Source organism: Salvia hispanica, chromosome 6 (genome assembly GCF_029641045.1).
Source record: "Salvia hispanica isolate PSC_SH4W2 chromosome 6, Shi_PSC_v1, whole genome shotgun sequence".
Lineage (NCBI taxonomy): Eukaryota > Viridiplantae > Streptophyta > Magnoliopsida > Lamiales > Lamiaceae > Salvia > Salvia hispanica.
In genome coordinates, this window is record NC_142697.1 from 36,525,057 (window position 1) to 36,537,526 (window position 12,470).

A 12,470-nucleotide genomic window follows, 5' to 3' on the forward strand; every position below is an offset into this window, starting at 1 on the left:
CAGAGGCTCAAAACGACGCCGTTCTGAACAAATTAGTTTACTCTCGCATTTCTATCTTCTTATCAATAAATTCAAGCTGCAATATCCTCCACTTTTTTAATAGACACACTAAATCTCAATCCATTTCTGTACTCCAGATTCGATAATTTTTACTACTACTATAATCTAAATTTACTTATACTTTTATTCTACAAAAATTCAACTCAAATTATATTGATTTATTACTCACATTAAACTAAGTTTAATATATTTAATAAACTAATTGTGAATTTTTTAAATTATTTTTCTCGCTCACATTTCTTGCACAATCGAGTGATAAAATGATTTTATTTACCAAAATTCTTTAGTGGAGTAGCTAATTATTTTACACAAAGAATTAAATTATGACCATAGCATGTGGAAAACTTATTTATATAAATTAAATTTTAGTTAAACTTAAATTGATCAATTGAAATTAGCGGTATAACTCAAATGTTAGTAATCTCAATCGTTTTTTGTTTGGGGTGTAAAAAACCATTTTATATAAGACATCCTCATCCGTGCTCTTAGCTAAGAGCATGGAGGTGGGCCCGGATCCACTTTTACTCCCTATCCTTAGTTAAGAGCACAACACCCACATCCGTGCTCTTAGCTAAGGACAAGCTCAAGGGTCCCACCATTCTATTATTCAATTTAAATACACCAATTATTTAAAACATTTCTACATTATAAAAATACATTAAAAAATAAAAATTACAAAATTAAAATCCTAAAAAATAAAAAATTACATAATTAAAATACTAAAAAAATAAAAATACATAATTAAAATCCTAGAAAATAAAAAATACATAATTAAAATCCTACAAATTAAAAATTACACACATGGAAGACTAGTCCTCTATCCCCAATTGCCTCTTGAGACCCCGGATCATTTGCTCATGTGTTGCAAGTTGATCCGGAGTCATCCGAGATGTATCGTTCATATAGAGTTGACTCAAGATGGCCCATAACGTGTTGTTCGGGGGTGGAGGAGGCACAAAGGGAGTAGGGGCGGCGGGGGCGGATGGAGTCGAGGCGCGACGGCGGGGGCGGTTGGCCGCCGCCTTCTTCCTTCCTTGCGGGCGGGAACTGCTCGGGCCAGCGTCGGGGCTACCCAAGTTAGCTCCGGCAAGCTGGGTAGCCACATCATCGGAGACGCCGTCGGATAGGGCAACCGACCTGGACCGTTTGCTGGAGGAGCTGGAGGAGGATGCTGCTATGTCGCCCCTATACTTCGGATGTTGGCGCCCCTCCTGCCAACAATCGAGGTACTTGAACGGTTTGAACTCCTCCCGTTGGTATGCCGCCAAGGCGGTAGTGATGATGTCGAGCTCGTTCGTGCCGCTCCCCGCCGACCGCTCTTCATGGTGGTAAATCCCCTGGAACTTCCCGATTGCCTCGTTGCATCTGTAGATGCAATTGCGAACCATACTATCATTGCGATAGATGGTTCCCGCCGGCCGGGTTTCATTGTAGAGGCGAGTGATGCGCCACCAATACGTATCCCCGGTTTGGTTCGTGCCGACGTCCGGATCTTCGGAGACTGCCAAATAGGCTTTGAACATCGCCATCATCTCACCCGGAGTGTACGGGGTGCGGGTGCCACGAACAGGAGGAGTAGGAACAGAAGTAGGAGTAGGAGTAGAGCTGCTGCTCCCTCCCGATCCGGGTTCGGGTGCCCACCCAAACCCGGGGGCGTTTAGGTCGTGCCACGGGTAAGGACGGTAGCCACCCGGAGCTTGCGAACCTTGAGTTTGAGGAGGGGCCGTAAATTGGGTTTCCGGACTATATCCGACATCGGAGTCGAACCAATCGTGGTTCCAACCGCGACTGCCGGAGGGGTGATCGCCGGAGCCGGACATTGTGTAGTGTGGTGGGAATTTAGATGAGAGAGTATGAGGAAAAAAGATGAGAGAATGTAGATGAATGATGATAGAATAGATGAGAATGTGATTTTTTTTTTTGTGTTGAAGTGGGGGTATTTATAGATGAAAATGTGAATTTTTGGGAAAAAAAATTGAAAAATAAATTAAAAGTGGGTAGAAAACGGATATAATTTTTTGGGAAGTGGGAAAATATTTTTATTTATTTAAAAACATTTTTTTAAATAAATTTCGAATTTTAAAAAAAAAAACTAAAAAAACGAATTTGCCAACGGCTATGCCGTTGGCCAATCAGAGCGTGCCACGTAGGGCTGCTCAGCGGCACGGACGTGCTCTTAGCTAAGAGCAGCGCCGTGCCGCGGGCACGGACGGACGAGCTCCAGCGGACGGACGGACGGCACCATGCTCAGCGGCACAGACGGACGAGCAGCGTCTTCTTCACCGCTGCGGATGCTCTAAGCTTACATTTAACGATGGTCTTGAAAATTCAATACTATAAGATTGAAGTTTTAGAATAATAATAGAAAATATGAATCGCAGTAAACATTTATGTAATAATTTTATGCAATTCTTAAAAGGGAAATTGGTTTCTAAAATCATGAACTTTGCCTAAAATTTGGTATTTCCCATGAACTTTGAAATTGGTATATAATATCACGAACTTTACATTTTGTTTGGTATTTCCCAAACTCACTCAAATAATATATTTTCATCAAAATCTTATTTAACATAGGCAACCTTGATATGTTTTATAATATTTGAAACCACTTTTTAAGTTCATAACATGTAGCATAAAAAGTCACGTTGAAAACCACGTTGATTTAATTGTGCCAAGTATGATAAAAAAGTCTCGTAAGTTAGTCAAATATAGCAATAAACATGCCGTGAGAAATACCAAACAAAATGCAAAGTTCGTGATATTATATACCAATTTCAAAGTTCATGGGAAATACTAAATTTTAGGCAAAGTTCATGATTTTAGAGACCAATTTCCCTTCTTAAAATTGATGGATAAGAACAAATTTCAAACATCCAACATTATTGGAAACATCATGTTAGTGAGTTTCTTGGACAAGTGAAACAAACAAAAAGAATATGATTTGAATTAAGTATGTAGATTAAGGGGGTGTTCGGTTTGCAAGATTGTATCCAGGATTAAATTTGTAGTGTGTTTGGTTCATGAGATTAAATCCAATAACTCAATCCTAGATGGATAATCATGAGATTATTAGTCTTAGCTAACCCTCTATAACTAAAATAATTTCACAACTCAATCCTAGATTGTATCTTAGTATTATTTTATCTTGGCAACCGAACATCACTTAAGATTATTAAAACGTGCAGACTTATTTAGAAGAAAATAGCGAGTTTAAGCTGAAGTAAATAAAAAATTAGAGCATCCTCATCCGTGCTCTTAGCTAAGAGCACGGAGGTGGGCCCGAACCCACTTTTACTCCTTGTCCTTAGCTAAGAGCACAACACCCACATCCGTGTTCTTAGCTAAGGACAAGCTCAAGGGTCCCACCGTTCTATTATTCAATTTAAATACTCAAATTATTAAAAACATTTCTACATTATAAAAATACATTAAAAAATAAAAATTACATAATTAAAATCCTAAAAATAAAAATTACATAATTAAAATACTAAAAAATAAAAATACATAATTAAAATCCTAGAAAATAAAAAAATACATAATTAAAATCCTACAAATTAAAAATTACACACGTGGAAGACTACTCCTCTAACCCCAATTGCCTCTTGAGACCCCGGATCATTTGCTCATGTGTTGCAAGTTGCTCCGGAGTCATCTTAGACGTATCGTTCAAATAGAATTGGCCCAAGAGGGTCCACAACGAGTTGTTCGGGGGTGGAGGAGGCACAAAGGGAGCGGAAGCGGGAGCGAGAGCGGGGGCGGTTGGCCGCCGCCTTCTTCCTTCCTTGCGGGCGGGAACTGCTTGGGCCAGCGTCGGGGCTACCCAAGTTAGTTCCGGCAAGCTGGGTAGCCACATCATCGGAGGCGCCGTCGGATAGGGCTACCGACTTAGACCGTTTGCTGGAGGAGCTGGAGGAGGATGCAACTACGCCACCCCTATACTTCGGATGTCGGCGCCCCTCCTGCCAACAAGCGAGGTACTTGAACGGTTTAAACTCCAAGTTTTGGTATGTCGCCAAGGCGGCACTGATGATGTCGAGCTCGCTCTTGCCGCTCCCCGCCGCCCGCTCTTCCGGTTGGAAGTACCCCTGGAACTTACCGATCTCTAAGTTGCATCTGAAGATGCAATTGCGCACCATACTATCATTGCGATAGATGGTTCCATCCGGGCGGGTTTCATTGTAGAGGTGAGTGATGCGCCACCAATACGTATCCCCGGTTTGGTTCGTGCTGACGTCCGGATCTTCGGAGACTGCCAAATAGGCTTTGAACATCGCTATCATCTCGCCCGGAGTGTATGGGATGCGGGTGCCACGAACAGGAGGAGTAGGAGTAGAAGTAGGAGTAGGAACAGAGTTGCTGCTCCCTCCCGATCCAGGTTCGGGTGCCCACCCGAACCCGGAAGCGTTTAGGTCGTGCACCGGGTAAGGGCGGTAGCCACCTGGAGCTTGCGAACCTTGGGTTTGAGGAGGGGCCGTAAATTGCGTTTCCGGACTAAATCCGGCCTCGGAGTCGAACCAATCGTAGTTCCAACCGCGACTGCCGGAGGGGTGATCGCCGGAGCCGGACATTGTGTAGTGTGGTGGGAATTTAGATGAGAGAGTATGAGGAAAAAAGATGAGAGAATGTAGATGATGATAGAATAGATGAGAACGTGATTTTTTTGTGTTGAAGTGGGGGTATTTATAGATGAAAATGTGAATTTTGGGGAGAAAAAATTGAAAAATAAATTAAAAGTGAGAAGAAAACGGATATTTTTTTTTTGGGAAGTGGGAAAATATTTTTTTTATTTAAAAACATTTTTTTCAATTAATTTCGCATTTAAAAAAAAAAATTTAAATAAGCCAACGGCTATGCCGTTGGCGAATGAGATGTCGCCACGTGTGCTGCTCAGCGGCATGGACATGCTCTTAGCTAAGAGCAGCGCCGTGCCGCTGGCATGGACGGACGAGCATCATCGGCAGACGGACTGCACCGTGCTCAGCGACACGGACGGACGAGCACCGCAGCCTTCACTGCTGCAAATGCTCTTATGCACAATCTCCTTTATTGAAAATTGTATCTTCCACATCGATCAGAGGATTCGAATCCTATTCAAATATGGTGTCCCTATCTCTAATCTCTCTCTCTTTCACTGGGTTCACTTTACACCCAAAATATAAAGTAAAATTTCATTTTGGTTTGGTTTGGAGCTTTATGGGCTTTTAGTGATACATTACTAAATACTCCTTATTATTCTTTTTTTTTTTGAAAGAGATAAAAAGGAAATTATAAATATAAATGATACTTTTGTGTCCTATTTCTTTATTTTGTGGTATCACCTATTAAATGTCTCATTTTTTTATTTTTAAAAATAAATGACCTTTGTTGAGATTATATGACAAAAAAAATGAGTCATTCTCATGGACGAAGCATATGGTATTACTACAGTGTGTGTTACTTAAAGATCAAACTCGGGTCAAACTTAGGTATTACATCAGGTCCGGTAATTTGGGCCAAGCTGAACAATCGTTGTCGTTTGGGCTTAAAGTGAGTGGGCTGGGTGGACTACACTTAAGTTTGGGCATGTAATGGAAAATGAAATAACGGATTATTAATTTAATATTTTTACACTTGGTTCAAGATAAAGTTAGTCCTTGCTCGCCGGCCAATGAAAAATATCTAATTTAGATAAAAAAAATATTTGTATATTGCATCTTTGTGTAATTATTATATCTACTAATATGGTACAAATTCACGATATGATATGGGTGGCAAATCACACGGAGTTGTTATTGGATTAATATAATAAGATCCAATCTAATAAGTCTTGCGTCATGTTAAAGAATTCTCAATAGAAATACAAACATGGCCTGCTACCTCTAAACTTGAACACAATTCACACACGACACAGATTTGTTAACGACATGATATAATATGAGATGACATTGCACGATAACGACCCGAACCTGATTTACACAATTAAAATATGATATTACACAATAAAAATCCGATATTACATGTTTAAACATGATTTTTAAATATGATTAACATGAATAAAACTTGATTTACACAAACCTAGAGAATAAAATTAGAGTACGTATTATTTTTTAAAGTGAATATTAATAATTTAATTATTAAAGAATTATTATTAGTATTATTTTAATTAGTTATCCGAATTCAACCAAACCCGAACCCAATCCAGAATTATCATGTTCCTAATGAGTTAACTAGATTAGACCAAAAATCCAATAGAATTGACCCAAACTCGTTAATTTGTGTGTTTTCGTGCCTTGTAGAAAATTATCAGCCCTCCCTATAAGTAGAAAAAAAAAAACTCCTTTTGTCCGAAGGTAGTTGAGTCACTTCATTTTTGCACGCGTTTTAGAATAGAGAAATTAAATACTAGTTAAAATGACGAGAGAATAAAGTAAGAGTAAAATTAAAGTAGAGAAGACTTAGCTTCTTTTATGTGGTCACAATGTGAATATTGTGTGTGTGTTGTTTTAGTGTGTGTATGTGAAGGCTATGTGTGAGGGTGCACAGTTTGTGACTTGTGTGTTTTATGTTAATTGTATGTATTATATCCGTATGTGCGTTGCAATGTGGATATGTAGTGTGTGTAGGCGTGCATTATATATGTATACACGTGTTCTGTGTGCATGCTATGTGTAAGATTGTGTGTGTGCAATATGTATGTTGTGTATGCGTGTGAGTGTGTGTAGTGTCCGTATTGTTTGTGAGTGTATGTATAGTGTGTTGTGTGCGTTTGTGCAATCTGTATGTGTATGCAGTGAGTGTGTGTAATGGGTGGATGTGTGCTAGCACATGGGTGTGCAGTGTGTTAAAACGTCTAAATATTTTATTTTTTTGGAATATCAAGTTTCTTAGTTTGAATATGTAATTCAAACTGTAAAATTGTGTGAGTTTATATTGTAATTCAAATATTTTTTATGTACTAAACATTATATTTAGAATTGAAAATTCCAATTCTAATTTATATATCCTCAATTCCAAAAGGAGTTTAAGAGTTTTTTTTAATAACTTTTCAAATCAACCGTACGTAACTATTGAAAGTGTGTATCATGCATCTCTAGTAACATAACTGGAAAGTCACTAAACATCTCGATTAACAAAACTATCTTCCCTTAAGTGTATCCCGAAAATATGGATATTTGGATTGATTTGAAACAATCATTGATTAGTGATAAATTACCAAAAGTTAAGGTCCGAAGAGATTGCAAGAACTAATTGATAGAAACAACTCAAAAATATAGCCTAGTTGTGAATCATAATAATCTCCACCACCACCATCTCTTGAAGACTACACTCAAACATCCTTGTCTCCAAAGCTCCATAAGGTATATTGCGCCATATTCTTTGTTAGGCCACCAACTACCTTATATAGCTCACATTCCCATGCCCCCTCACCACAATAAACTCTCATTCACACGAATACCCTACATAGCGTGATCATGCTCATCATTTGTCATGTGCATAGAGTTGTTACAAATTGAAGCATAAAACAATTACTTTAATCAATTGAAATATACGAGAATCAGTCACCAAATTCATCTCCACAAGTACGACACTACCTAGCTAGCGTTACTTCAATTTCTATATACAATTAATAAAAAATAATGCATCAAGCCCAAATGAAGAAAATGTGCCCCAAAAAAAACCTAGATCACCGCACAGCCTGCAGATGCTCATTACTTTCAACTTGCATAACTTATGATCAGTAGATACCAATCCAGTTCAAATTCAAATTTCACATACCAATTCCAATGATTATGTTGCAATATAACATACACAATCACGGAAATTAATAAAGAACACAAAGAGAATTATTACTTGATTGGTTAGGCAATATGACTATGTCTATGGAGTCTGTATATATCAAGTCAAAGTTTACATTATAATTTTCGAATATAAATAAAAATACGAAAATAAAAACAACTTACTCCTACTATTAAATAATAATGCATGTATCCAACCGTTAATCCTAAACCCATAAATATTCTGCTGCTATTGTCATGCAATAACACGGCAAATTATTGTGATACCCTAGTTTAGGTGCTAGGGATTAAATCGTCTAGAACTGGAATGAGAATAACAATATTTTATTTCTAAGAGATTTTACCAATCTCCTTGAGACTTTAATTACAAAATTTAAATAATATCTGAAAGATTATAATACCCTCTTCGTCTATCAATACATGTCATGCTTACTATTAGTTAATTCTAATAGACCCCAAATTCTATTAATTCATTTAACTCATATTTTATTATGAAATCGACATATAAAAATAGGACTTACATTGCTTAAAATCCGAGTCGGGTCAACTTGTGACAATTAATGGCAGACAAAGGGATATAAGATTAAGATCTCCACATATCTTTCCAATATAATCCATATATCTTGATGGAGGCCGCGCGTGATATTCTGTTTCGGTCGAGATGGTTGCGGATCAGGCTCGACTTGGTCGATGCTGGTGATTGGCTCGATCATGGCTGGAGGCATGGGCGGATCCAATGTACTAGCAGGAGGGGCATATATATTTGATCTTTATTTTCATTACTAAACATATGTCACATATCTATTCACTAAATGCCTCTTCTCAAATTCTTTATACTAGTATTATAAGTTTGCCCTCCTCAAGATGATTTCCTTGGCTCCGCCCCTAGCTGGAGAGGTTGAGGCTGGGCTGTGTGAAGTTGTTGGGTCGTGTGGTAAGGAATTGGGCACAAGGAGGCCCGTATACATATGCCTCACTTTTGCACAATAAATAACACTACAACTACTACAAAGTTTATGAGATTATTGTTGTTTGTCATTGTGCATGATGCCCTAGTATGTCTAGGGCGATAAACCTGGCTACCTTAGCTGAGCCAATGAAATAAGGCAACGTCCCTCTCATTTTTCTCTCTCCTCACCTCAATACAAACCAAATGACACTAGCATGCACCCTACCCACACAAAACCCTCACTCCCTCCTTTTAAAAGTCACGAGACCCTCTGTCCCTTTATTGTTCTTTCAATTCTAGAGAAAGAAAGAGAGAGAAAGTAAGGGGATATGTCTGCTGGCAGAAGAAACTGATAGAAAACTTTCAAGCCCACTTTCTTCACCATCACTCCAACTAGCCCTCTCCACATTTCAGTCCCCTAACTCAAAGTCTTACAATTTTCCCAAGCTCTCTATCTACTTCTCTTCCATCTCAATTTCCCCTTTTTTGATAAATATTTATTATAATTGTCTTTCTCTGTCGGTTCCATGTATGTAGACCTCACCCCACTGAAACCCCCTTTTATCTCTGCATCTCATTGATTTTCATTTAACATTACACTTTTCTTGGACCCTCTTTTTTGTTCTAACTCCCTCTTTCATTAATTTTTTTTTCAGGAGATCAGAAGCAAATTCATTAGACCTCAATAATCTACCTGAAGATTATACCAGAGACGGCTTACAGGTCTCCGGCGACAGCTCTTCATCTGCTGGTACATTAACTTCAAGGAATTTGTTACTCAAATTGATTATTTTATGCTTTTCTTGTGTGTAAAAATGAATAAAAATCAATTCTTGGTTAATGTTAAATTGTTTTCTGGGGATTTGAGAAGAAAAAGAAACCCTAGACAATAATGAGACAAAGAGAAAAAGAATGGTGACTTGAATACCCATTGACTAAAAGGGGAAATTAGGGTTGGAATACAAATATGAAAAGAGTGTCACGAAATTTACTTAAATTAGTATATTTACAGGCGGATACAGGAAAAAGAAAAGCGGCGCTGATGAGGAAAAAGATGAAGCTGGGAAAGTCTATGAGTGCAGATTTTGTTCCCTCAAGTTCTGCAAATCTCAAGCCCTTGGGGGACACATGAATCGCCACCGCCAAGGCAAATTTTCATCCATTAATTCCCCTTTCTTTACCACAATTAGTTGCACAAGTCTCAATTTTTTAAAATACTAATAGCTTATTAGGTCATATGTGGTCTAGAACACTCCGCCATTGTTGAAATTAATCATTTTTTGATTTTGAATTAGTTGGTATTTTGTGTTCCAGAGAGGGAGACAGAAACACTGAACAAGGCTCGACAGCTTGTTTTCAGCAACGATGTACCTCCGCCCCACTTAGGTTACGTCTCGAGGTAATAAATTCAGATTCGATCAAGTCCCATGTAGTAGTAATAAAATCACTTTAATTAAATATTGGGATGGATATTTAGTGGAGGGCAGCCAATTCAGCAAGGAGGGTATCATCAAGGAAGCAGTAGCATGGACGATGGTTTCAGATCCATGTATCCACCTTCTAGAATGTTCCCCACTTCTCCTGCGCCGTACGGGTTCCCTTCTCCTCCGCAGCTGATCCCGGTGCCTCCGCCGCCTCACAACGACTACTACGTGGGCCACGTCCTCCCCAACCCGTGCTACGGCGGCCCCCCGACCAACGGGAGCTACTACACCTGCGTCGGCGCCCCCGTTACCCCTCGGGGCCAGCTCGATGGCGGAGGCAACAATCAGGATCACGAGGGGCTCAATTGGGGCCGGAAGTAGATGAAGGATCCATTCTCGGTTTGTTTTGGCTTTCTCTCTCTCTGTGTGTGTTGTTGTTCTGCAAGAGAAAGAGAGAGAGGAAGAGTTCTGGATTTTGGATAACACCCTTTTTTCAGCTCTCATCAATAGTTTAATGGACTGAATGAGAGTTTGTGTGTGTGTTTGGTGCGTGTTTTTTTATGTTTTTTTTTGCATTGCAATTAATTTGTTTGGTGCAGAAGAATGTTGTTATTTGGTGGGGATAGGTATGTAGTAGTTGAAGGTGGACAAGAACTTAGGAAGAAACCATTTTCCAACAACTCAAACAGTTTTGTCCATGGAATAATATGATTTTGAATGTTATTTACACATGAAATAAATATGTTATTTTGATTAAAAAAGGTATGTTAGTTTGCATTTCATCTGTGTATTGGTGACGCCACTTATATCATATGCGTGATCGTCACAAACACGATCCTTCTATACACTTAATTGATGTTTTGGTGTGTCTGATATTTTTTGTTACATTTTCATAATCGTATGTTATGCTTTATTTTTTTAACACAAAAGTGTAGCTATATATGGATTCATGGTATATTGGCCACAATTGGAATTTATTAAGTGCGTTTGGATAGTTAAAGTGGATGCACCATAATATGCCTACTCATTTTTCACTGTGAGAGTAATATACACATTAAGTGGACATGCAAGAAAGATTTTTTTAAGAATAATTTTGAAAATAAGTAGGAGTATATAGCATAAAGAAAACCTATCAGATCAAATTGGCGAAATAGAAACTGATATGGTAAATGCCTTCATTATTCCTATAATTTTATGAAAAATGGAATGAAAATGATACTATTATCTTTTAATTTAAAATAAAAATAATAGTAATGAAAATATTTGTTTCAAAATACCTTATGATTACTTTAATATTGATATCTAGTGTCTAAATTTATCAAGTGATGTGAATTTAGCAAGTGAATTTGCGTATTATGATAGATAAGTAACAATTTGAAGATATAGTCTTATAAGAAGACAATATCGAATACATGTGACATGTATTTAGAAATTAACGGTGAGACATGATAATGTTCATATTGAATGTATTTGATGAACTTTTTGTTTTCTCCTGTGCAGGCTAGCTAAGTGGAATATTTATGAAGAAATCAAGGGCTAGCTATTGGAGGTACCTATAGGCTAAATCGGTCACATCCATCTATTTCATTTTGTTCATATAACAGATGGTATAGTCTTCCACTGGAAATGCACAATAACTTTACATTTTGATGTAAAATACACTAACAATTAATTAATTCTTAGCATTTTATTTTTAGCCGATAACTTATCCACCTCCAAATGAAAATTTAGAAACAGTTTTGCTTTTTTTAAATTACTAGTATAATATAACTCGGAGGCGACTAATTTAAGCCAATTAATTCGAACACTGTACAGTTTTTGCAATCCAACTACATTTCTAGTTTTTGATCATACAGCATTGAATAACAAATCCAGATTGGTTTCGACATAAAGAAAAAGATCGATTTGTAGAGACCCGTCGAATCAATGGGTCCGCTCTTGTCTTAAAACATGTGGTCCTTGAAGTTATAAAATTCTATGATGAAAAATTCTGTTTTTGATACCCTATACCATTGCCTCTTTTAATCATTAGTTCCATATTAATCGAAATGATAGCTTAATATCTCATTTTTCATTTTCTTGAAGATTTGTTTTGTTTTCTAATCAGACGTAAGTCGCTATGAGTTGAGTTTTGATACAATTTCTTTATATTGTTATACTCATAATTGTTAGAATCAAAAGTAATCAATATAACAAATCGAAAGTAATTAATATATGAATGAGTTAAAGATTGGGATTAGTGTATTATTTACTTTCTTGTAA

At 37.6% G+C, this 12,470-nt stretch overlaps 1 protein-coding gene across 2 annotated transcripts; it reads left to right on the plus strand.

Moving 5' to 3' along the window:
- The first annotated feature begins 9,038 nt into the window (after positions 1-9,038).
- LOC125208344 (zinc finger protein JAGGED-like) lies at positions 9,039-11,788 on the plus strand. 2 transcript variants are annotated; one of them, XM_048107933.2, is made up of 6 exons: positions 9,039-9,313; positions 9,441-9,535; positions 9,797-9,931; positions 10,099-10,183; positions 10,262-10,607; positions 11,709-11,788. In XM_048107933.2, coding segments are annotated over exons 1-5 (645 nt in total). In that variant the 5' UTR covers positions 9,039-9,311; the 3' UTR covers positions 10,590-10,607; positions 11,709-11,788. The 2 variants fall into 2 exon arrangements, with proteins under 2 accessions (XP_047963890.1, XP_047963889.1); XM_048107932.2 differs by lacking the exon at positions 11,709-11,788 and having other exon boundaries at positions 9,041-9,313; positions 10,262-10,888.
- Positions 11,789-12,470: the final 682 nt, after the last annotated feature.